General features: G+C 37.0%; 1 protein-coding gene and 1 long non-coding RNA gene across 3 annotated transcripts in view; one reads left to right on the top strand and one right to left on the bottom strand.

The window, feature by feature from the left end:
- Positions 1-245: 245 nt before the first annotated feature.
- LOC135749206 (uncharacterized) lies at positions 246-3,138 on the bottom strand. Its single transcript, XR_010532312.2, has 5 exons — positions 2,990-3,138; positions 2,655-2,701; positions 2,441-2,495; positions 1,967-2,120; positions 246-1,711 (listed from the first exon to the last, which is right to left on the bottom strand). It is a non-coding gene; the product is annotated as an uncharacterized lncRNA (long non-coding RNA).
- A 1,438-nt stretch (positions 3,139-4,576) lies between these two features.
- The window catches only part of myo1ea (myosin IEa), a 56,332-nt gene continuing 33,987 nt past the window's right edge, over positions 4,577-26,921 (top strand). For both annotated transcript variants that reach the window (XM_065267929.1, XM_065267928.2), the window contains exons 1-3: positions 4,577-4,845; positions 24,307-24,450; positions 25,549-25,638. In XM_065267929.1, the coding sequence (XP_065124001.1) occupies positions 4,843-4,845; positions 24,307-24,450; positions 25,549-25,638 (237 nt within the window). In that variant the 5' untranslated portion in view covers positions 4,577-4,842. The remainder of the gene's footprint in view (positions 4,846-24,306; positions 24,451-25,548; positions 25,639-26,921) is intronic.

Genomic DNA, 26,921 nt, shown 5'->3' with positions numbered 1-26,921 from the left:
TTGTATTTTTTAAACGTTTGTGTACAGAGCAAACTTTATTTTGTATACTGGAACAGTGAACATTAATGACACCTTGTATATATTTTAATCTTCCCTCTGTCATATGGTTCTTTTATGGGTTTTATATTTTTAGGCATATTTGTTGTTTTCAAAAAAAAGTTAGACATTTATGGTAAAGTAATTTAAATTAAATCAACTATGTACAGTAAGTTTTCAGCTTCCGCATCCTTTATTTTGGAAGACACATCAAAATCTCAATGATAACACAATGTTGCTTCGTTTTATAAACAGGACACATAAAACGATACATATACAGGGTATAATACACCGCGTTCCAAATTATTATGCACATGCCATTTTTGTTTATTTTTCCAATACAACCAGTAAGTTTTCAAATTGTATTTCACCCTCAACAGTTATATGACAGTGTGGATGCTGTTATATTTAAATGAAATAAAAATGTCAAAAGATATTTTAATATTTTGAAAAATATGCTGTTCCATAGTATAGAGCAAGTTGTGGTCCTCATACAGTATGGGTATAAAAAAGTGTGCATTATCGTAAAAAAAGCAAATTATTTTGTATAACAATTTATATTTGGTGGACCTAAACAGAAATCATTAAACTATTATAATTATTCATGAGTGATTCACAATACAGAAAGATTTGACTATAAGGCTTTTTAAAATATATTTTTAGGAAAATATTTAAAAAAGGAATAATTAAAAAACACAGGTAAGAAGAATACATGTATTTAAACCTGCTGGTGTCTCTGGAATCCCAAGAACCTCTCGATACAGGATCCTTCAGTGCATAAAGCTGTATTTTTACCCCTCCCCAAACCACAACTTGCAAAAATGAGACATTTGATGTGAGCTAAGAATACACAAAGAATATTTTAAAACAGTTTTATTTATTGACATGCAAAAATACACTGAATAATGTAGATGAATGTCATTCTGGATTATTGGTTAATAGCCACTATGTTCAAACAAGACTGTAACATTAGGGAGAGGTGGCAGAGTAATGATTTTGACTGGAATATTGGGAAGATGGTAGGTCCCTTTATAGTCCCTGTGGGGGTCAAATGGACATCTAGAAGATATGAAGAGTTCCCAAAATATTGTTTTCACTTTGAGGTAGAAGGAATTATGTCTTCTGAAATAAATTTACTTTCATGGAAAATTATACACCATCCCATACTGCAAAAAGCATCACTATTTTAATTATTATGGGCATAAAATAAGAATGAAATCATGGGATGCACCCATCATCATCTGACCAAAGTCCTATTTAAGAGCCTGTTTAGCATCATAATATGAAAGATCTGTTAGGTAAACTGTATTTTAATTCGAAACATCAACTTAGGGATGCAATACTAGGAAAATAACATTTTGCATATTTTTTCAAAGTACCGTATGTTTTCCTCAAGTTCTATAGCCAATTTTTATTGCCTAGTTGCATTCCATCCATCCTTTATTAATAACTTTATCTATTCTGTCTGAAATTCCCCTCCATCATTTAAAAAAAAGTCAGTGGAGCAACAGCCTTCAAACTCCTTTTTAGAATAAAATCCTTAGGACACCCCTTCTGCCACCCCCAACATTGCCAGGTGGACAGTCTTTGAAGATTTCTCCACAGTGGAAGCATTGAGTCACAGAGTAGGGCATCCGAAACTGTTGTCTGTAAAACACAATCCAGTTCTCATGACCTAATTTAGACAAAATACAGATTAAACAATATTCAATTATTTTAAAGAACAGCATTAACATAGTCATATAAGGAAAACATTTTAAATGAGATTACATTACACAAAGATATGCTTAGTACAATTTTAAGTTCAGGGTACTTTTCTAGCTGAAAGGGTTTTGAAGGCAATACAGTCTACCAGATAATAAAGATGTGGACAGACAAAGAGTTTTCTTAAATAATTTTTTGAGTATTATTAAGGATTAAAAGAACTTACTGTCAAGCCACAAAAAGTGAGCCTGTTCTTTAAATTTGGGCTCACTAACAATGTCCCTAAACATCTAGCATTTGAGTGCAAGCCTCAAGACTGCCACATCGCCATCAACCTTGACTACTCCCATCAGGATCTGCCACAGGATCTTAGGTGGCATCTATCAAAAATAGACAACAGTCAGTTAAAAATGCAACTACATTAGACAATAAAAAGAGAAACAGATAGATTGAGATTTTGACCATTATGCCATGTCAAGAAATAAAAGTGAACCAATTCTATAAGAAACCACATTATAATTTATAAACCATTAATGCATACAGAATACTTAAATCAAGGTAATCAGTATTACCTGAGGTTCAAAGAAGAATATTTTAAAATCTTTTAACATCCAAGGACATATTTAATAGTACACATACTACTGTACTTCACTGCATGAGTAAAGGGTAAAAATATAGATGTATGCTTGTGGTTACTCACTGTTCATTCTACATCCTGAAGCAGTCCCCAAGTAAGGAAGCCTTCCTCATAAGCACTGTGGTTCAAACAGATGACATCAGTTCATTATCTGGTCCGGTTTCGTTTAAGACATGGTTTAGTTAGAAAAATAACACTAACATATTATGTGTCTCTCTTTTTAAGTCCTAAAATAAATAATAAATTAAAACTAACAGTTATGCAAAAAATAACTAACCTGGCTTAGCTGGACTGAACCTGGTGACTGTTTCCAGTAAGTTAAACCTTCCAGAAACATGCATGTAGATAGAAAATCACATATGCAATCAATTTCAGCTTTGCTTTTTGTATATTTTACATAAACATTTTTTTTTGCCCGTCACATGAACGTAAATTTTCTTTGATAAATATAGAGAAACTCAATTCCTCAACATGATTTGCTAAACTAGGGAGACACTAAATTAGTTTTATAAGCAAAAAAGTTCGAAAGTACAATTTTGAACAGAAATCATTTTTAATAACAACTAAAAGCAAACATAAAGCATAAATATTTATTTTATCTAATCGACTTACCGCAATCGAATTAATCCCTTTCGAAAAAACGCTAATCCAAACTGCAGACGAGAAAAACTTCTTCTTCGCTGTATTATTAAGGTTGGTTAAACTTTTAGGCGCATTACCGCCACCTACTGATTAAAGTGAAATATTTTGTACATGCGCATTAAAGACATACGCTACGTAGGACATACCTGACGTCAGTACATGATGTCACGGCGCTACAGTCTGCAGCGAGGGGTGTCTCGTCCTGTGGACCACTGGGTTTTTATTCATTTACTAAAATTAATTTTAATATTATGAAATGAACATACTTACCATTTTATGATTCGTTTGATTTCCAACTGGAACTTTGTTAACAGGATTTATTGAACTTACTAGATTGTTTTGCAAACACAGTCTACAATTGTAATAAATTATTTACATTTCTTAATTTTTAAACGAGTTTTAATTATAATAAAATGTCAAAGCCGCACATATGCATACGAATTTATCATTTTATTTTCTAAATAAACAAGTACGTTAATTAGGCTTGAAGTGTATTAATGGAGTGGCGGCGCCACCTGCTGGACCGAGAGATCATCTTGCGAGTAAGATCACAGGCTTTTTTTCTGGAGTCACACGGGCAAAATAATAATTTTTGTTCTACACAAAATGCCTACATAATTTATAGAACTTCGAATTTAATTTATTTTGTTATGATTGAACTCAGAAACATGACACTGTAGGGCAGTTTGAATTTATAATCTTATACAAACAGTGTAGGCTACTGTAAAATCCAGCAAAGAGAAGCATAAGCTAGTTTTAGCTGGTTTAAGCGGGTCCTCTCATCCTGGGAAAGCTGGTCAAGATGGTGGGTCAGCTGGTCTTCCAGCCTAACCAGATAAGTCTAGACCAGCTTAAAAAAGTGACCGAAACACAGCTAGATCAGCTTTAAAAATGTGACCAAAACACAGTTAGACCAGCTTGCTACACCAGCAATACCAGCTAAAACCAAGCTGGGAGACCAGATAAAACTAGCTCACCAGCTTATGCTGGTCTTAGCTGGATTTTTCAGTAGCAGATATGAAAGTCGGTGCTAAAATGATTCCTAAAACCTGCTGGATGACTAGTAACAATTACTAGTAACTATTCTCTCACTTTTAATCTATCAAAAGTTCTTTCTAAAACGCTATCAAAGCTTCCTTAAAAAAGTGAACTTGAGATATGATCCACAAACTAGTGAATTTACCAGAAACCTCATATCTGTTTATTGTGGAGTGTTATAAAGTGAAATTGTTAAGGATTAATTGTTAAGAAAATGGTTATGATTTTATTGTTACAGCAGGTGATTATTTTATAATTTTATAATCACCCAGTAAATTTAAAGAAAACGATTCTGCGATACCATCAACCAATTATACGCCATCTTACACCACTATAAATTAAAAATGTAAGTCGAGATTTATTTTACGCAGCCTGACTTGCGCAGACAGCACACGCTCGAATACGTACGTTGGAATCATCTGGTGGGATTCCCTTTGGAATGATGACGCGGTGAGCGGCGCTCTTATTGGCTAAGAGGCAAAGCTTGAATCTCCATTTATGGGTGGCTTGCCTGCTGTATTCCGTCGAGCAGCAGCAGATACAAAAGTTTAACTTCATACTACAGACACACTGCAGTACAGTGCGCACTGAGTGGTGCGCTATACATTAGTATGGAGCGGCGACACTGGTGCTGAGGAGACGTAACATCACAAGAGGCTAAAAGACACCGTGGAATCACACTGAAACTTTTATTGTTTTTAAACGTTACTTTTTTATTTTCATAAGTAGTTACACAAAGGATTATAACATTATAACAGAGGAACGGCTGCGGACTGATAAATAAAATGGTAAGTGAGAATACACTACAGTATATATCATCACAGTCGCTGTGTCGCGTATTTCTATACAGTGGAAAAACACCAGGGATGCTGCTTCTGTTTCGATTAAGGTTTTCCCAGCATCAGTATCTCCATGTGAGACGTAACTGGTTGTTACTGTTGTTTTGAACTTGAAACCGGTTTAATAGATACTAAATGTACAAGAATGATCCGTATTGACCTAACGATTTACTTGAGGTTGTAGTAGGCAGGCACCTGTATATACTTGAATCCTTAAGTTGTCAATGGCTAATATATGATACATTCTCGTAGCTTTAACTCTTTTGAGGTTAACATCTGCAGTGTGATAAAGCAAACATATTAACATTTTCTGTTTTAGCCATGTTGTTTCTGCTCAAGACATTAGGGCTTAATCCCCAATGCACCCTCTACATGTTCAAATATAGGCTTTCTTACTTGTGGCCACATTGTTATTGTGAACTTTGACCGGTCTACTGGAGAAACACTCTGGGTGTCATGTTTAGCTATTGTTTGCCCTCCATCTCTTGTTCATTTGGACTGAAACAGCCTCTCCCTCTCAGTCCTACTGAACAGGTTATACACATATAGCTCTTCTTCTAACTTTTGTAATGTAAGTTTATTTTGGCCCTGTGTGCTCTTTTGTTTGGTTTGTAGCTGAGTATATTAAGGACTGGTAGATACAATTCTAATGTTATTTTACGTATGTGTTTTGGTTACTTTTAAATTGACAGTAATATTTGAGATGCCCTAGAGAGATATATTGTTTGTTCAAAATAACAAAGGTAAACTACCACAAGACATAGCGAATTGTTTCATGCCAGCCTGGCCTAGTCTTCCGTACATAACACGAGATAAATAGAGACACACATTACTAGTGTCCATGGTTACAGGTGTACTCCTATGGGAAAGTCACTTCCGTGCAAATGCCCATAAGGACAAGCTGTGTTCTGTTTTGAATACGCGTGTTTAATGCGAGCATGTGCATGCGTGTGTGTACGTGTCCGCATTGGAAACATTTCCTTTTGCAGTAGAGAAAAACGATACACACTTTCTATCTCTTAAAGCGATATTAGGCATCTGTTACACTCAATTGTGCACTCCTTGGATCCCATATCAATATGCTTTTATAGCCCGTGCTCATCTTTTTTTCATCCTGGCAACTAATACAAACAGGTACAGATCAGGTGTAAAACAAGTAAATCCGGTTCAGCCATCTCATCCGCACACGCAGACACATTTTATGCAAGCTATGCATCTGGTAGAACAAGTTTTCACTTTGTCTTTACACAAACATCTAATGTCGTAATATGTAACTAATGCAGTTTCACATGTTTCATGCTCTCTCTAGCGTTTATTATGTACAATGTCAGTATTTTTGCATTAGAGTGGCTAGAGGTGCATTTTGTTATATTAATGTCGGTAAAGTCTCCACCCATTTCTAATATTGGAACATGAGGCCATGTTGTGTGTTATTTGCATGCATCTGAAAGGCAGTCTATAGAATTAAGTTGAAATTTGTAATTTTTTTGTTGTGACTGCTGTTTAGACTTGTTTTGGTTGCAACACGCTTCTTATATTGATGTAAAAGTTGACAAAAAAGTGTGGGATTTACTACAGTTTACCAGCTGTGTGGAAGAAATGTAGGTTAAGGGCATTTTTCAACGCTAAGTTACTTATGAGACTAATATAGAGAGATGATTCATAAAGCTTTACATTTACGAGCAGTATGAGGATTTCTTTGTTTACATTGGCCATGATACTTTAAATAGCCGAAGATATGTGGACAACCCCCTTCTGATACCTGAACAACACTGAAGACATTTAGGATGAATTGAAACACAGTTGGGACTGTGTCCCAACAGCTGACCAGTTGAGGTGTCTGACCTCACTGTTGCCCTTCTGAATGTGAGCAAACCCCATGATACAACATGTAGCTTTAAAATGAAATTTGGCATTTTGTCATGCTGTATTTTCACAAGGCACTGACGTTGAATGTGGGCTGGATTGCTAATTCATCCTAGTGGGATTCAGGCTTTTCCACCTTGGCCTTGATAACTATTTCTTTACTGAATTTACGTTGTGCAAAGGGACAAAGGTCCTCCCCAAAACTGTCCCAGTTTCAACACATGATTCTCTTAAATCTCATTGTTCGGTTTGTTTTCAGTGGAATAACTGGAATAGCCAAACCTGCTAATTAGAATAGGGCGCTCACATACTTTTGACTATACGGTGTGTTTAAAATAAACACACAACACACTGTTGTGTTGTCACTTTATTGTCTGGTAGGATGTGGTTATTATTATACTCAAAAAGATGCTGAAGCAAGCTGGACTGTTAGGAACTTTATACTAAAAAAAGATGACTAGTTTAGGTAAAAATATATATCGTTTTACAAGCATCTGGGTTTTACAGGTTAAATCATACAGTATCTCACTTGCACTTTGGAGTAGCTTTGTTCACTCTTTTTTCCCTCCACATTATATCTACTTTTTCTTTCTCTGCCAGATGCTGAATAGTAGGTCAGTATGGCAGCATATGTTTTGCATTAAGACCTACGGAGGGGCGGTACATGCTGAGTAACGTCCCACTATTCAAAGCTTATATGTCACTCCACCACAGGATTGCTGAGAAATCCAGACTCTTTCTGAAAGAGTCAGCAACCTTCACCTAAACAAGACAAATGTCTGCAAGATTTGCTGAAGTCAAGATTAAGTCCATGATCATCACTATTGCTCAGTTGTTTATTGCTGGGGGTATTTTTGTACATAAATATATCTTTTTCTTGCAAGGCGGTGTATTTTCCTCAGTCTTAGCTGGTTTCTTTGATGCTGACTCTTTGATGGTGTTTTATTGTTGGGTTTGAACTGTGTTTATTAAAAACGTACAATCCAGATGTTTAGTCACAGTAGCTAAGAAATAAAAAAATACACTGGTGTGTTCAAATCAAGATTCATTTGGTTTTGTTTACTGAACTTAAAGCTTAGACTGAAATAAATGTTTAATTGTAAAATCTACATTTAACACTTTGTTTTGAGATTTGCACCATGTTTTGACTGGCTTTTTACCTTATTTGCATGATATTTTGTCTTTATGGCATTGGTGCCTGCTCCTGTTGTTACATGTTACATTAGTCACTACATGGAGATCATGGAGGTGCCAGTTTTAGTTAACTGGGTTGCCAGTTTCAGTTCTAGGGTCATAAACCGTGTGCATATATGCAAATACCTTATTTTATAAATGAATAAATACACTGTAAAAGACAAATCTGTTTAGAAATTACAGTATTAATGGCAGCTGTTTGCCATCAAAAAAACAGAAAAAGTTGATGAGGATTTCTGGTTCCGAGAATGCTTTGTATGAGGCTGTTATTTTAGTTTTATTCTGTAAGGTCAAAGACTTGTTAAAGGAAAACACCAGCGTTTTTCAATATTTTCCTATGTTCTTACCTCAACTTTAACAAATTAATACATACCTATCTTTTTTAATGTGTGCACTTAATCTTTGAACAGCGCGTCGTGTTAGCATTTACCCCATTTATTCCATGGGATCCAAAAACGGATGAATGTAGAAGCCACCAAACACATCCATGTTTTCCCTATTTAAAGAGTGTTACACGAGTAAGTATGGTGGCACAAAATAAAACGTGGTGATTTTTAAGCTGATAAAAAATGAGAACTATATTGTATGGCGGAAGAGTACTTAGCTTGTAGCGCTTCGCCCTCGGGTGCAGTAATATTGACGGAAGTTTGAGCGAGACGGGGAGTAGTCAGGAGTGATGATGTTACTGCGCGCCGAGGTCGAAGTGCTGCAAACTAAGTGCTCTTCCTCCATATGTTTAATGTTCACTTAACTTTGAACAAACTGTTGCATGTAAATAACATAAATCTACAGTAAGTTACTTCAAACAGCTGCATAACTACAGCATTTTTACAGTGATTGTCTTATGTATTTATTTATAGTTGTATTATTTTATTTGGATTTTGAATGCTGAAATGAAATCTCAATTCTTCTTTAAAAATAAGCAGAGGAGTCTGGAGTTTCTACACGTTTAATCTTGAAGAGACTGGAGTAGCTAACAGCTGTAAAATGAGCTCATTGTCAGTGTACTTCTGCCAAGTCACCTGCCTCTCCTGTTTCGCTCATCTGCATAACCACATGGTGTAAGGACGCTGGTGAAAACATTATTTATGTGCATCATTACAAAACGTGTGCAAGGCAAAAACCAAAAAAGCGTTATTCATTGAATGTGAATGCCCAAGAGGTTGATGTTCACATAACAGGTCGTAATTTGTTGGATCTGCACTAAAAGTTATCATGTTTGAAATGACTTGGTACCTTTGTTGGATATTTTAGAATTAGTATAAGTGCTTTGTTTTATAAGTGATTTTTTGTAGAATAAGAGAAAGTAACATTAAAAAAAGAGAAAGGAATTAAAGGTAGAAAAAAAGTACTATTTGGACCATTAAGATATAAGTTTATCATTCTTATTTTTTTTTTATTTTAATATGGGGTAAAAATCCGGTGTTTTCGGATTCACCCGTACAATGTCTGTTGAGGTGATCATCACAGTACACTAGACTGTGACAGACCAGGCAGTTTTGTTTGATCAGTAATATTCATAGTCACACAGGTAACACTTTACAATAACAATCAGTTAACGCTTTAACATAACCTACAATGAACAATACTTCCAAAGCATTTATTAATCTTACTTCGTGTTAATTTTAGCATTTACTAATTTATTATTAAAATCAAATGTTTAAACTGTTAACATTACTAATGCACCATGAACTAACAGGATTAACTGTACTGACATAACATTAACATGCAATTAATACATGCTGAAAAGTATTGTTAATTGTTTGTTCATGTTAGTTAATGCATTTGTTTACGTAAACAACCGTACTATAAAGTGTCACCGTCACACATACAAATATTTACTTAGTACCTAGGTTTGTTATTAGTATTAGTATTATTTCAAATAAGTAAAGGGAGGCAGAGGAAGGGAAAGGGTAGAGAACAGTGAGTTGGTGTTCAGTGTGTATTTTTCTCTATAATACATTATCTTTGAGACTGACCATGGCACACTATACTGTGTTTACTTATCAAACTCCACTCAGGGTTAAAGAATGATTGCAGTCAAATTTTCCCACAAGCTGTGGAGGTGAATGTACATAAAAAGCACAGACAAACTATAACAGCACTCTGTTAATAAGAGAGCATGTATAAAAACATTGTGCTGTCAGTCTATGTTTCGATGTGTATCTGGTCAAGAAAATACAATAAGCACAAAGATCATCATCAGAGAGGCTGTATAGATCCTCTCTCCCGTGTTTTTTATTTTCGTTGTTTTATATGACCTATTTTACCTTTTATGTTATCTTTGTGGATTGACAGAGAGTCTGTACCTTAAACCTGTCCTACATCCTATCTGGCATATACTGTAGTTTTGGTTGTTTTTTTTTGTGTTTGAAGTTCAGGTGGCAAAGTCATCAAAATTCCTTATTTCAGACACAATATGTTCCTGCTGAAGCAGTGCATAACAGCTCTAGAGATATACAGTGGTGTTGTCATGGAAAACACATGCAGTGCTAACAGTGTGTCAAAGTAATCAGAGTTCTCAAGAATCAGGTCTCAGTTGTTTGTTGAACAAAACAGATGGCGGTAAGCTCTATAACCTTTATTTTTATTTGAAAAGAATATGGATTTTCGTGCACACTATATTGTTGAGATAATACTGGTATCATTAGTAATCATACCTGTTGTATAGAGCAGCGATTTGTTGCTCATAATTGTTGGTTTCACCCTTACCTGTAATTCATACTTTGGAGTCCCTGAGCCTTCTTTATATTACTTATAATCCCCATGTCATCTATTCTACTGGGTTATTTGAATTGCATGAGGTCAACAGTATTTATCCTGTATCATTTCCTACAGGAAGTGAGATTACAAAGCTTTACTTTCAAATCATGACGGGACAAATCTGTTGCAAATATTATCTGTCAGTTCAGCATTTTGTCTCCGTATTCTTTTTTTTATGGTTGTAATTTCAGCAATAAATCCTATTTAAACAACTCGTATATTTATTTGAGAGACAACTGTAAATATACAACATCTCATTGTTGTCTGACATTCAGGACAAGGACTGTTAAAACAATTGAGTGTTTTGATGCTTAAAACAATGAAATTATATTAAAAAAAAAAGGTTTTCCGGGCCTTGCTGAGCCTTTGAACACATTTTCTTTATGTTCAATATGAGTCGAGAGATCTGAGCAAAGTCTGGTTAGCGCCTGTGTGTGATCTGATGTAGAGGTATATGATCCACATGCTTAGAGAATGTAAATATTTGTGCTTTTGATAAATATGTGTAAGTGCTGGTTAAAGATAGATGTGTATGTTTGGGTGATCGTTCACATCAAAAGACCTAAGTCCATTTCACATGACCTTTATGACACTGCACTAGCCTGCACTAAATCATAAATTGTTTTAATATTTGTTTTCATATGTATTTTTTATAAGCCCTGCATTAGTGAATGTCTCATTGACTGGATAATTTTTGAATATAATTTTAAATTTAAAGGAACACTCCACTTTTTTTGAAAATATGCTCATTTTCCAGCTCTCCTATTAATATTTGAGTTTTACCGTTTTGGAATCCATTCAGCCGATCTCTGGGTCTGGCGTTACCACTTTTAGCATAGCTTGGCATAATCCATTGAATCTGATTAGACCATTAGCATTGCGCTCAAAAATAACCAAAGAGTTTTGATATTTTTCCTATTTAAAACTTGACTCTTCTGTAGTGCCCGAAAATAGTCCCCTTGGTAACTTTCAAAAGCAGAGGACTATGGCGATGCTAAATGATCTAATCAGATTCAATGAATTATGCTAAGCTATGCTAAAGTAGTACCGCCAGACCCGGAGATCGGCTGAATGGATTCCATAACGGTAAAAATCAAATGTTTAACTCTAGGGGAGCTGGAAAAATTGCATATTTTTTAAAAAGTAGAGTGTCCCTTTAACAATAGACTTGCATAAGAATAGAAAATCTTTATTATGCCTGAATAATACTAAAATAATAAATGTTTAAGTCTGTAATGTGAATATACTAGTACTGTATGTTGCTAGGACAAAGTATCAATTCAGGTCATACAGACTAACAGGGTTTAGTTGGGGTTAAATTTTAGAGCAGTGACTCATTTATTTAAATACTTGTGTGATGAAGTGTTTTTTTTTTACCAAAAGGCATACATCTCTGAAGGATGTTTGAATGTAAATTTCCTGTCCAAACTTATATGAATTTTTGCAGGGTCGTAAAACCGCTTCGTAATGTAATTTACATTGATGCAATGATCACTTTAATCTCTTTTTAAGGAAATTAAGCTTTCTTACTTATCAGAGTGATCAAGCTATTTGCTTGGCAGCAGCACTTAAGCTGGACTCTTTCCCATCAGGACTGTTAGCTTGGTTAGGAAATGATGCTTTTCTTTTTGTCATTCGCCAGCTTTCATTTTTTTGCTGCATATGAGTTACAGCTCCTGACCCACAACATTCCTGTTTTGGTTATGTTTGCTCTTCCCCAATGCAGTATGCATAAGACAGTTAAAGAGTGAACACACTGTCATCACCAGACAACACAAGTTTACAGAGACAAGGCATACCAGCGGCAATGTCATAGACCTGTTCAACTGGCCCTTCCATTCCTGTTCTTATGTGTTGGCACCTGCAGACGTATTTTCATTGTTATAAAGGGCGTTACTCTGTCCTTTAAGATCATCCCAAAATAGACAGCAGAAAAATAGCCAAAGGGGACTTGGGCTTCTCTGTTAAATGTGTTAAATGAATTCCCACACATGTCTGACTTAAATCAATGACTTAATTACAGGCTTCTCATGTGGGCTGGTAATGTGGCCCCTATGTTGTTTCGTATCTCTGTGAATCTGTGGAAAATTTCTTCAGACAGGACAGCTTTATGAGTCAGCTGTAATTTATTGTATACACTGGAGCGCTTCAGTAGGCACCACGTGGAGTACACCTTTTAATGCAAATATATATATATATATATATATATATATATATATATATATATGTGCTAAGGCCAAAAATGGTTTAAAGACTACTTTCCTGATTAGGCCTCTCTATGTGAACCTCCCTTAAAGTTAACCAAAATAGGAGGTGACCTTTGTTTGTATGCACATAAGAAGCTACACATGAAATGGTTATCTTATACACTAGCCTTCGTGTAGGACTGTGGCCGCATGTCTAAAGCTATAAAACACACCATATAACCATAAATCCGGCATGTAAACTTGGCCTCCAGCTTTTATTTATTAATCGAACTGAATGTGTGTGTATTTTTTCACTTCTGGGAAGGCCTGTTCTCATGTATTTTTTAAAGCAGACTATTAAGGGAGGCCATAAGCAGTTTCTAGGCTATATGTTCTCCCTGGCAGAATATTGAAAGCATGGACATACTTTATTGACAGTTCTCGCTTTCATGACCACATTTGACATTGCTCAGATTGCTCAAATTTTTTTTTTCTTTGAAGTCCAATTTTTTAGGATTTAATATGTGTATCTTAATAATATGTGTAAAAATGCATAAAAATAAATGTGCTGTGCAGCTAGCTATAGCAGGTCAGGTGAAATAGTTTTAAATTGTTTGCTAAAATAGTTCAGAAATCTATCCCAGCCGTCACTGGTGCTGTACCCTTTCATAAACTACACGTTTGCACCTGAAGAGTTCATATTTGTACCTCAAAGATACATATAGTTTCTCAAAAGTACATTTTGGTATCAAATGTCTATCTATCTACACTGAACGAAATTAAAAACTCAACACTTTTGTTTTTGCCCCTATTTTTCACGAGCTGAACTCAAAGATCTAACGCTGTGTCTCAATCAGCTCCCTTGTTCAGTAGTCAGGGCACTGATCAGAGAGGCGGCCATTTTAAGGGCTGTCTCAATCGCAAAATCCTTCCAGTGCACTGGAACGTTCGTTCCCTAAAAAATTCCCACAATTCAATGCTAAACCCAGTAAGCATCGATGCTCAATATGTTCCCTTACCAAAAATCATGTGACCTTTTCTGAAGCTCTCCAACTGAAAAAAAAAGTAAATTCAGTAAACTTAATGAAATGCGAAGATTTTTATGAAGATAAACGTTTGTTTTGGTTTTAATATAAACACACACCGCTAGACAGTAAGGGACCACAATCTACTCACTATTTAAAGGGGCCATGGCATGAAAATCTGACTTTTTCCATGTTTAAGTGCTATGATTGGGTCCCCAGTGCTTCTATCAACCTAGAAAATGTGAAAAAGATCAACCTAGTAACTTAGTTTTGGTAAACCATCTCTACAAGCACATGAACAAATAGGTCATTGAAATTTGGCTCTCCTTATGATGTCATAAGGAGCTCTTATTATAATAATACCGCCCCTTAATCTGCACTATCCAACCACCATTTAGTGCAGAGAGAAAGAGAGAAAATAATTGACAGCACAATTGAGTTTCAATTGCAACAAACCACCATCATTGTGATCAGTGTTTGCACTTCATCAGCTCATTTGCATTTTAAAGGACACACCCAAAACGGCACATTTTTGCACACACCTACAAAGTGGCAATTTTAACATGTTATAATAAATTATTTATATGGTATTTTTAGCTAAAACTTCACATATGTGCTCTGGAGACACCAAAGATTTATTTGACATCTTAAAAAATTATGTTTTTTTACAATGCACTGTTTAAAAATTAAGTCAGAGAGATGTCGGTTTTGCCAGTTGTTGAAGAGTAACAGCTGTGAATGATCACAACATGCTTAAGCAGCCACGTCACAGGAGAATAAGTGAACAGTGTCCCAATGTGAAGTGAGCTTGGGTCCTAACCAGTGCCCGAACACGATATACTGATTTACAACCTCTGGGACTAGGGAACGAATTGAGACTCAGCCTAAGACTTTTTCTATGTACACAAAAGGCCTATTTCTCTCAAATATTGTCTAAATCTCTGAGCACTCCTCCTTTGTCGAGCTTAGCTATCCACCTCACAGGTGTGGCACATCAAGATGCTGATTAGATCGCATGATTATTGCACAGGTGTGCCTTAGGCTTGCCACAATAAAAGGCTACTTTAAAATGTGCAGTTTTATCACACAACACAATGCCACTGATGTTGCAAGTTCTGAGGGAGCGTCCAATTAGCATGCTGACTGCAGGAATGTCCACCAGAGCTGTTGCCAGTGAATTGATTGGTCATTTCTCTACCACAAGCCGCCTCCAAAGGAGTTTATGAGAATTTGGCCTCACAACTGCAGACCCCATGTAACCAGCCCAGGACCTTCACATCCAGCATCTTCACCTCCAAGATCGTCTGAGACCAGTCACCCGGACAGCTTCAGCAACAATCGGTTTGCAAAACCAAAGAATTTATGCACAAATTGTCAGAAGCCGTCTCAGGGAAGCTCATAGCATTTCCTCTTCCTTATTAGGGTCTCCACCTGACTGCAGTTCGTCATCATAACCGACTTAAATGGGCAAATGCTCACATTCAATGCTGTCAGGCACTTTGGAGAGGTGTTCTCTTCACAGATAAAGGTTCACTGTACATGGCAGATGGAAGACATGGCGTCGTATGGGTAAGCGATTTGATGTCAATGTTGTGAATCGAGTGGCCGATGGTGGCGGTGGGGTTATGGTAAAGGAAGGCATATGTTATGGACGAACACAGGTGCATTTTATTGATGGCATTTTTATTGCACGAAGATACGGCACAAGATCTTGAGGCCATTGCCTGTGCCATTCATCCACAACGTCATCTCATGTTGCAACATGATAATGCACGGCCCCATGTTGCAAGGACCTCTACACAATTCCTGGAAGCTGAAAACTTCCCAGTTCTTGCATGGCCAGACTACTCACCGGACATGTCACCCATTGAGCATGTTTGGGATGCTGTGGATCGGCGTATACTACAAAGTGTTCCAGTTCCTGTCAATATCCGGCAAATTCACACAGCCCTTAAAAAGGAGTGGACCAACACTGCACAGCCCATAATCAACAACCTGATCAACCCCAGACACCCCCCAATACAGCAAAACTACACATTTTAGAGTGGCTTTTTATTGTGGCCGGCCTAAAGCACACCTGTGCAGTAATCATGCAGTCTAATCAGAATATTGATATGCCACACCTGTGAGGTGTCTGTCTGTCTCTAAAGGGTACTAGCGACATCTGGGGTACACATTTGACACATTTTTCAAGAGTGTAGACCAGGGTTCCCCAAATCTTACCCTGGAGGGCTGGAGCAATACAGAGTTTAGGTCCAACCCTAATCAAACTTCTTGATTAGCTTGCTTGCAGCTTGCATGTGTTTGATCAGTATTGGAGCTAAACTCTCCAGTGCTCCGGCCCTCCAGGGTAAGATTTGGGGAATACTGATTAGACTGTAATTTTTTAGGTGTATCCTGTCCAAAAATGCAGAAACGCTTTTAATATACATTAAAAACGTGAATGACCTTCCTGTGATTGCCTAAATGGTTTGAGTTGCCATACCCAGAACAGGAGAGAGGCCCTGTCCCAAATAGTGGCCTTGTTTCATTTGTATGCATAAGATTATGATACGTCTGTTTTTTGAATGAAGAATTTTTTGGAGGTATAAAAGCTGTCACTAGGTCGGTACACTTTCAAAAAGTACACCTTTGGCTTTTGTACCTTAAGAGTGCATATTAGTACCTAAAATGTACATATTGGTACCAAATGCATACATGTACCTAAATAGTACATATTAGGACATTTTTAAAGAGTACCTTTCCAGTTACAGCTTTTGTAAAAAAAATCAAGTGTGTATGGATGAAATGACAGTCAATGGTCATGAGAATGGATTCTGCTGTCTGTACGATGATGCAGCGTCACCTTGTCTCATCAGCCGCGCGATACGAATTTCAGCACCGTTTTTAGAAACCCAGTCTAAACATAATCCATCCCTATTTGTACTTCAGGGAAAATGATGGTGTTCCAGACTTCCCCAATAGACAAAATGTGCTAAATTTTCTTCCACTGCCTTCAAAAGCGTGCTGAAGTATATGACTGCGCTCAACTCGGAAACTTTGGCCCAGAGTTTCCCAGCAGTAGCCAGACATTTCAGAGCCACTCCTATCTCAGCTTACACAAACCCTCTGTGTTAGCTGTCTCTGGAGACGCTGCAGACAGACCTGCCTCCATTGCCCCTTCTTGCCCAGAATTTTCTCCTTGTCTCCTGTGCGTTCTCTTACTCCTTAGTAACCTGACCAACGCCTCTAAAGGTATTTTTCTTAGTACGTCATCACTGGGATTAATTACAATTTTGATTATGTAATGCTAGAAATGCATATCTGTGACCCTGTGAAAACACAATTAACGTGCCTTTCTAAAGTGTTTTCTATGTAAAATCATCTTACATTCTGTGCAGATATAACCTTGATATCTTTTGACTGAGAAAGGCCATGTCAAAGATTGAAATCAGTGTTTATGAAGCCTTTAAATTGAGACTGTAGTATGTATTTCACATACAGGGACACATTTATATTTTACTTTCATTGCACACCTATGTTTCATCTCATCTCCAGACTTGATACTTAATTTGAAGTTTCAATTTAGAGGGTCAACATTAAGCTTGGGCCGCTATGGACATACTCCAGACTGGCATTTTCTGTGAGGCCTTTTTAAGGACCACTTAAAATTCTAAGGGCTTTAGAACCACCTAGAATTAAGTGCATGTAATGTCAAAACCATTTATAAAATGGAAAATGGCACTGCATCCTGACAAAGACTTGTTTGGGCTGATATGCGTTTTGGTGTTGTTTAAAGTGCACCTATTTAATTGCTAATAAAACAAGATTATTTTATCTATTTGGTATAATGTGTTCGCGTGGTTTATGGATAAAAACACATTATTTTCCACATCCGTACATTTTCGTGGCTCCAGATTTCACTCTCTTCCTGAAATGCTTGTATTTGAAGCTCTGTGTCCCTGATTGGCCAGCTAATCTTTACGTTCTGATTGGCCTGAATACCTCTGATGTCAGCCGGAAACGTTACGCTCCTCACCATGTTTGAAAGATTCGGTTGCTAACATGAGTTAATTTATAGGCTGTAAGTCCGAAGCGGGAGGAATTATGATAATGTCGGTCTTGTCTACATCCCCAATCCCAGGAAGTAAACTGTTGCCTACAATCCATGTGTTTGTTGTAGTCCAAGAAAATAGATTTACGCTGGAGACGATAACTTGCGTCATTTACTTTGGGGTATGTATCGTTAACATGTACTAATACACACTTACACACCAAAGGAAATTTAAAAACGTAAATTGGACAATAAGTGCTCTTTAATATAAAATATGTAGGCCTGTCTTAAAATACCCTTTGAACATATGAGTGCCTGCATGTGTTTTTCCCCTTACATCAGTATCCACTTACCATTTTATGATATTTTGTTCTCCTTCTGGAGCACCCATAGTTTTGTTTGTGAGTACCAGATGTGCCCCTGGATGATATATTTTTTGCGATAAAAATAATAGGATTTTATGACATTCATAAATGTGCTCACAATTGTAAAACATTGAGCAGACGATGATCACTTTATAGATGAGTTTATATAGTATGCCAGCTGTATGTGTCTCCTGTTGAAGGGCATGACTGAAATGTTTTCATCATTATCTCGTGGGCTTCGAGTGAGACACATTTTTGAAATTCAGTTTCTCTCTCATCATTACTACGACTGTCTCATGGCCCCCTCAATAGATGGTTTCATCGGACGCACGTGATACACGTCTGGATCCGAACCTTACTTCCGGTTTCGTTTTTTTAATGGTCTGACTAGTTGCTAAACTGATCTCTTAAACAAATGCCTCGTCGAAAATAACAAATGTTTTGGTTTCCTAGGTAATCTATGTGTTGTTTTGTTTGCTTGTTATATAAATAAACTATGTTTAAAGAATTTGTTGTTATTTATTATTAGCGGAGTTTACCGGAAGTTACGTGCGGACCGCGACAGCGGCTTGTTTATGTTGTTACCGCTGAAACGGTCTATAGCCAATTAATATACAGTATAGACTCCATCAGATGCGGACATAACCCTGCCTTTGAAATCATGGATGTCTAAATATGTAATTCGAAGAATCAAAGTAATTGATTTCGCTTTAATTTCAACCTTTGACATATCCTCACTCAAAATCTAAGACATCAAGTTGATTTGTTACAGAATGTTCTTTACATTATAAATGATTTTATGCAGAAAATGTGATTTTCACAGACTGGCTGAGTCCCATAAATTTATATAGATTCCTCCTGAAATATCTTAATCGTTTCATTACACATTCTCTGCCTTATTTTTTATTAACACATCTGGTTTGAACCAGATACACAGCCAAGTCACCGTACTGTACTCCATATGCTTAATCCATCAATCAGAGAACCATAGGACTGTGCTTTTCATTTTATTCATTCATCAGGAATCTTTACATGAAGGACTACTCCGTTCTTCATAGTGAGATGGGATCGGAGCAGATCTGGCCAATCAGATCCTACATTAGACCTGCTGTGTGGTAGCAGAGGCCCTTGTGTGAAATCCAGATGGTTTTGTAGTGAATAGAAGAAGCATCTAGAAAAATTGCCGCCTTATTGAATCAAACCCAGCCATTTCCTGAGCCTGTGCTGGCGTAGAGCTCCGCTCCATGCTCGCCATATAAGGCGATGGTATTTGCATGAGGGAACAGCCTGCCAAGGCGCTACGGACCCAAAACTGTGCTGCTGACATTTCTCAACTGCTGTAGGATTACAGCGGGGAAATTATCTGTTACAGTATTTTCTGGCGAGAATTTTGAGAGAGAACAATGGATTTTTTCTCTCTTTTTCATGAATGAAGCATTTTTGTGAACTGTCCCTGTTTTGTTTTTTTTATCATGATGGTCATTTTTGTCACATATTTAATATACAGGTGATACCAAGCAGTCGGTTAATACTTTATAAACCCAAACTCTTATCTTTCAAAAGAGATATTTAAAACTGATATACTGTAATAACCTACATGCAGAAACAACACCGGCCATTACTACAAGCTTGTATTTCAAAGTGAAACACACTAAATCATCAGATAATCATCAGACTCAGAATGGGAAAAGACAAAGTCCATGAATCAGATAAATCACTGCTACGGTGTGATTCTAGACTGCAAGGATTTGAGATAAAACCAATGTACCTTGTTCCCTTATGTTTTCATTTAGTTTGTCACTAACATGCATGTGATGTCATGTCATATTATGGTAGTATTCAGCTTATTTGTGTGAATGTGAACTGTCATCTACTGTGCTGTTTGTAATACTGAGCTTTATTGTTGTTTAGGTATTTTATGCAGGGTTATTTTAAATTCTTATTTATGTCTGTTTTGGGATGTGACCTTGCTTGGTGCAGATGGGTATCATTTTTGTCATGGTTTTAAATGATGCCTGCTGTTTTTGGGTAAGCCACAGCACAAGCTCAGTGAACTTTAGCCTCCCATGTTTCCGGTGTTTCTTCACAAAACAGTACATTTTCATCCTTAAATAAGTCTAGTGGGAGCAACTATTGCTCTTTTAAAAGCAAAGACGCTGCCATGTTTTCTTTATTGGGTGACTTTGTGTGGTCCTCAAGTCTTTGGCTCGCTGCTTAAATGTGCATTCTGCTTTATAGATGAAATGCATTTATTTCAGAGACTAAAATTGTGCTGTGGTCTAGTCAGTTGTGATCATCATGCTTGGATTTTCTTTCAGTGGTCTTAAAACGTGCTTGGTTACATACTGCTTTGACTATTAATGGATCATAAACAAAAAGTTAGTTTGAACATTTAATAAAGGTGTCACAAAAGATTAGATGGAGGGTAGGAATGGATTTCAAACATGTTTCATTTATGACTTTAAAAAAAAAGTTATGTTGTTTTTATTAATACATTTACCAGAAAGTGTTAAAAGACAGGAAGAAAACACAGAGAACAGGTTCACGCTAGGATACTTTCAAGCTTGACTTAAACTTGGTTTGCTAACAGACCTCAGGGGAAAATAATATACAAAAGTAATTTTATATAGTGTATTTTATATAGCATACTGGTTTATTAGTTCAGTTTATTCTGAAGCTTTGCTTTGGTTTGTTTATAAGGAACATGTGGTGGAAATAGAGACAGTTCATTTTGTTTGTAGGTGTTTATGAGTCCCAGCCACAGGGCAATTAACACTCCTTGGTTATATGTATCATATTAGAAAACAGTTCTGGAATATTGATATAGTGAGTGCAGCATTCCAGACGTGCAAAACTCCATGATATTATAATAGCTTTGCCTGCATAGCAACCTTCTGATATGTCCAGATTAATGATATTTTCTCACGAGATACCATAATATCATAAGGCAGTCGTGGTCTAATGGTTAGATAATCTGGTTTGTAAGCAACTTTCACACAAATGCTCCCCGGTCATTGCAATGATGCTGCCCGCTTCTTTGTTGTGTGTGTGTGTGTGCGTGCTCACTACTAATGGAATGGGATTGTAAATTGCAATGTGATCGAAATGCATAGAGAAGCTATGGTGGAAACATGTCATCGTCTGGGACAACGTAGTGACAAAATGCGCTCTATAGAACAGTTTGTCTGTTTTGGGCTACCGTCAAAACATGAATGGGTGACATGGCGACTTCCATGTAAGGGGACCCGCAGTGTATGTAGAAAAAAATGCCTCTTTCTAAGGTAATAAAAACAATACAGTTTATACACCATTTATAATATAGTTCTGTTTTATTATTTTTCATTTCTGTCAAGAGATCCATCTAAAAGTTACACAATGTACCTTTTAAAGAAGAAAACAGTCAAGTGTAAGTGGACTTATGGTGCGAATTTCTTAATATGGTCTGGAACGGCGTTCTTTTAATGTAACTAAATGTTGTTTGAGGTGGGAAATATCCTAAATCTGAGTTGTCTGAAACGCAGCATTAGTTTAGTAAGATCAATGGGGGCCGGTGACTTCTTTTTTCGAGGGCGCACAATGCGAAGTTCGTCACAACATGTATGGAGCCCATAATGTGTGTGGTTCGTAATTTCAAAATGTGCATCACGTGTCTTGTCAAAATAAGTGCCTGCTGCAGACGCAGGGTTTATGATAAAAGAGAAGCTCGCATTACCAAATACTCTCATAATCTCATGCGTAATCAGGGTTTACTGTTAAGGGAGTGTCATGCATGTATTTTGTGAACGTGAGCGTCTCTTTCATCATAAACGGTTTTGACGCGTGTGCAGCAGGCACCTATTTTGACAAAACACGTCATGCACATGCAGTGGCGGCTTGTGACTGCTCTTCCGAGGATGCGCTAATTAAGTGCCTGCTGCTCACGCGTCAAAACCGTTTATGAAAAAAGAGACGCTCAAGTTCCCTAAATACACGCAAGACACTCCCTTAACATTAAACTCTGATTACGCATGAGATTATGCGAGTATCTGGCAAACGCGAGCGTCTCTTTTCAAGTTCAAGGCAGCAGGCACTTATTTTGGCAAGACACGTGATGCACACACGATCTCTCAAAGCGCAGAACACATATTTTGAAATAACGAACCACACACATGACAAGCTACATACATGTTGTGACGAAGTTACCAGCCGTCACTGTGCACATGGTTCACATGACGCAACAAACACATATTTTGAAAACTCGAGCAACACAATGATACTCCGAGTCCGAACACATTTTGAATTTGCCCCCTTGGAAGAGCAGTAACTAGCCGCCACTGAATAAGATACCCAGTTTTAAAAACTATGCTTCACCATTAATAATCTTCTGGTGAAGTTACTATTGTTGTCATGGAATTACTTGTTTTTTCCCTTTATTTTACCTGGTTTATGACAGCAATCCTTTCAGAGAAAAACGACCTGCTTTTCTTTTTCCAAGCACCAAATGATTGTCAGTTTTTCAGACTTCGCAGTGTGAAAAAAGAATGATTTTAAATATCTTTCCAGTTTACCTCATATCCCTAACATTGTCATGGCATTCCTTAACATAGGAAAATTGCTGTAGGAGAAGAATGGACAAAACTGCCCTTAAATCAGACTAAGACCCTAATGATTGAACATTACAGAGGAAAATGTTTAAAACAGCAGTGCAGCTGGTTCATGTGCTTTCCAAGCAGCACACTCACTGTCTGCGTCTGTCTGGCACTCAATCCGATCTCTGCACTTGAGGCATACTTTTTGTACGCATCTCCTTTGATGTCCTCTCCAATGCACTCAAATGGCTTTGTGTGATTCTGACTAAGGGCCCGGTTCCTCACGGGACATTGTGACCTCATTACGGTAGCCAGAAGTCATTGACTCACGCCCCGTGATGAATGACCCAGCTCTCTGGAGACACACCCTCTGCAAAAACATTACCAGAGCGGAAGCAAACAGACCCAGAAATGGGAAGGGAGGTAAGAGAAGGGAGAGATGGAGGGAACATCAGGCAGAGATCAAAAGAAGGATTTAGTGGAGCGTTAGGGAGACTCCTGATCGTGCACTTTCATTGCTTTAGAAAAATAAAATCAACATCTGCTGTGGTGAGGAAGAATAAGCTGCAAGCGATGATTTGGACGTGGTCATCCTGCTGAGCGGACGGTTTGCTTGCAAAAACTGCGTCAGCAATGCAATGCATTGTGAACGAATGTGATCTGGAACTGTTTAGCGGTTTGGATTAAATGTCAGTTGTGTGTCATGACTTCCAATAAATGTAAATGCATCATATTGATTGTTTCCAAAAAACTGAACAGGATTTCCAACAACTGGCATCCAAATAGGCTTCTTTACCACTTTCTGACATCATCCAGTCTTCCAAATTCTGACAGTATTAAAGGGACACTCTACTTGTTTTGAAAACCTGCTCATTTTTTAGCTCCCCTAGGGTTAAACATTTGATTTTTACCGTTTTGGAATCCATTCAGCTGATCAACGGGTTTGGCGGTGCCACTTTTAGCATAGCTTAGCACAATCCATTGAATCTGATTAGACCATTAGCATCGCACAAAAAATAACCAAAAAGTTTTTATATTTTTCTGTAGTTATATCGTGTACTAAGACAGATGGAAAATTAAAAGTTGCGATTTTCTATACTAAAAAGGAAGGAACTATACTCTCATTCTAGCGTAATAATCAAGGACTTTGCTGCTGTAACATGGCTGCAAGAGGCGCAATGATATTCAAATTGGGTACAAAGACAATATGTTATGTTAACATCGAAAAAATTTCACAGTGACTTTAGAATGAGTTCAGAAGGAGTCTGGTCATGTTGGACTTCTGTCAGGTGTTTAATATTGTTTTTGGATATTCAAATATATGCTAATACAGTTTCTGACTGTTACCTGCTGCTATGGGTGTGTGTATACAGTCTGATGAGAGTGTTTTGTTTGTGTTTGCTTTCACAGGGGAGCCGGGGACATTACCGGTACCATTGGCAAAGCCACAATGTCAAGCAGAGCGGAGTGGATGACATGGTGCTGCTCACCAAGATCAGTGAGGATGCCATTGTGGAAAATCTCAAGAAAAGATACATGGATGACTTTATTTTTGTATCCTTCTCACATGTTTAATGCCTTATGCCTAAAAACTATTGGATATTTAGGAAATCATCTATTGTGGATTATATTTAGTTATAGGTTATGTTATGGAGGCCTTTTTGTACCAGAATACCCCCACTGAATCCCAACCCGCAAACTTATTTTGAGTTTATCTGGTATATCTGGATTTTGCAGATGGATGGTTTCCTGTAGCCTGTTACAGAACTGCCACTGGACCTTAATAGTTTTAAGATTCAAATCTTGTCCGGGTTTATCCTGACCAGCCTTCACCAAACACCCGCATTTAACATGAAAGTTGTCCTTAAAGCCTATAGTTTGACTAATTTGCCATTTTCTCACAGTAGCAGACCGTTTTTGATCAAAGCCTTATGTCCAGGGCTGTGTTTGTAAGAACAGATTGTTAATGGCAGCTAAAGAATGCCGGTTTACCTCTGGTCTATATGAACCCCAAGAACTTGGCAGGGTTCACGTCTAATTTTTTACATATTACAGCTGACTTCCTTCAAACAAAATTGGCTTTTCTTGAGATGAAAATCTCACTAGCCATATATTTCTCTTTTTGCCCTTATTAGGATAATGGAGTCTTGGCAGACTCTGGACATTTTGGATTCATGGTCCAAATCTGCTTGTGACTGTGGTCAGAAAATAGCAACAACACCAAAGTGTTCCAGTCAGCAGCATATGGAACTGAGGTCACAGCGAGCCAAGCTCAATACTTCCTTTATTTGCAAAGAGCAACTACTGCCAGTCAGCCAAATAGTTGGAGTCGCTCACACTGCGTGGCTCTTCTCTTCCTATTGAATTCAGAGGAGATCAACAGTGTCTGACCCAATAACCAGCATCTCCTCTGCTCCCATATATAACTTCACTGATGTCACCAGCTCATTACATAAGACTTTCACTGGGCTGGTTGATGAATAATAAGTCAAGTTTTATGAATACTAACCACAATGAGTAAAGTTGTTCATGAAGTTTTCCCTTATTAAGATGCTAAACATTTTAAAATGAATAAAATGACATATTTGCATAGAAATTGTACATGCCAGTTTCTCTTTCAGTGATCTTTTGGACCTTAACATTCATTTGCAGACATACATTGGTCCTGTGCTCATCTCAGTGAACCCTTTCAAACAAATGCCCTATTTTGGGGAGAAAGAAATCGAGATGTACCAAGGCGCAGTAAGTCTTTTTAAGATGGGTTTCTCACACATAGTTTAGGTTTCATCTGAGTCAAGAACAAACTATTTACTGTGGTGTCCAAGAAATTGTCATGTTGTGAATTTTTAAGCCTTTGTAAATCTCCATTATGGCTTCACTTACATGACTGTTGAGTCAAAGCCCATAGAGCATAATGTAAATTCCCTAAAAAAAGCGATAGCACTTTATTTTAAAGTACGTGTACTTACCTTTTACACATATTGTAAATAAGTTGTACTTACTGACAAATGTGTGGTACTTACTTTTAGGTATCTACATGGTAATTAATTGGTAGCATTACTGTACTTACAGTACCAGTGGTACATACTTGGTAGTTATTAATTATGTAACTCTAGATAAGTACTGGGGATTAACCCAGGGACTAATATATCGTGTATATACAATTAGTTAGTACAGTAGTGTTTGATATTAGTTATCATATATGTACACTATAAATACCTGTCATTTACCCTAACTTGCCTGTAAATACTAAATACTACTATTGTACATTTATTTGTAAGTACAGTAATGTTTCTCGTTAGTTACAGTATACCTATACTATAAGAATGTATCTGTATTTACCCAGTACTTATATAAGTTACATAATAACTATAATTAAGTATGTACCACTGGTAAGTACAGTAATGATACCAATTAATTACCATGTAGATACCTAAAAGTAGGTACCACACATTTGTCGGTAAGTACAACTTATTAACCAAATATGTACAAGGTAAGTACACGTACTGTAAAATAAAGTGCTACCAAAAAAGCTTACCAACTAGGCACTGCTTGATATGTTTCTCTAAAGTCTTAACTGAAAGATATGAAGAGCTCAGATGCAAAACCCTGACATAATTTCTTGTAAATGGGCATTTTAATCAGTCTTTTAAAGAATTTTAACAGTGAAAACACATCATTATAAAAGCATAAATAAAAGTTTTACCTGTCAACAGCATGAAATGTAACTCTACACCCTTAACTCATTTAGTATACGCGGATCTATGAATATACAAATTAGACCCCACCTCTACTCAATCGCACAGCTCGGACAACAGATATGATTATGCGAATTTGTCCCAGACTCCAGTTTTTCGCACCACCTCTGACCATAGATATATATGTAAATAGATGCTACATTCTGCAGTTTCAGTCACATAACTTCTAAGTTCGGTTTCTTACAATGTACATGTGAACTACGCGTTTGAAGCACTAATCTTTAAGTGCTGGTGTCTATCCGGCATCCAAAACATTTATAATTCAAA

The sequence above is a fragment of the Paramisgurnus dabryanus genome, chromosome 2 (genome assembly GCF_030506205.2).
Source record: "Paramisgurnus dabryanus chromosome 2, PD_genome_1.1, whole genome shotgun sequence".
In the NCBI taxonomy this organism is placed as follows: domain Eukaryota; kingdom Metazoa; phylum Chordata; class Actinopteri; order Cypriniformes; family Cobitidae; genus Paramisgurnus; species Paramisgurnus dabryanus.
Note: the sequence above shows the minus strand (reverse complement) of the source record. Positions and strands in the feature narration are given on the sequence as shown.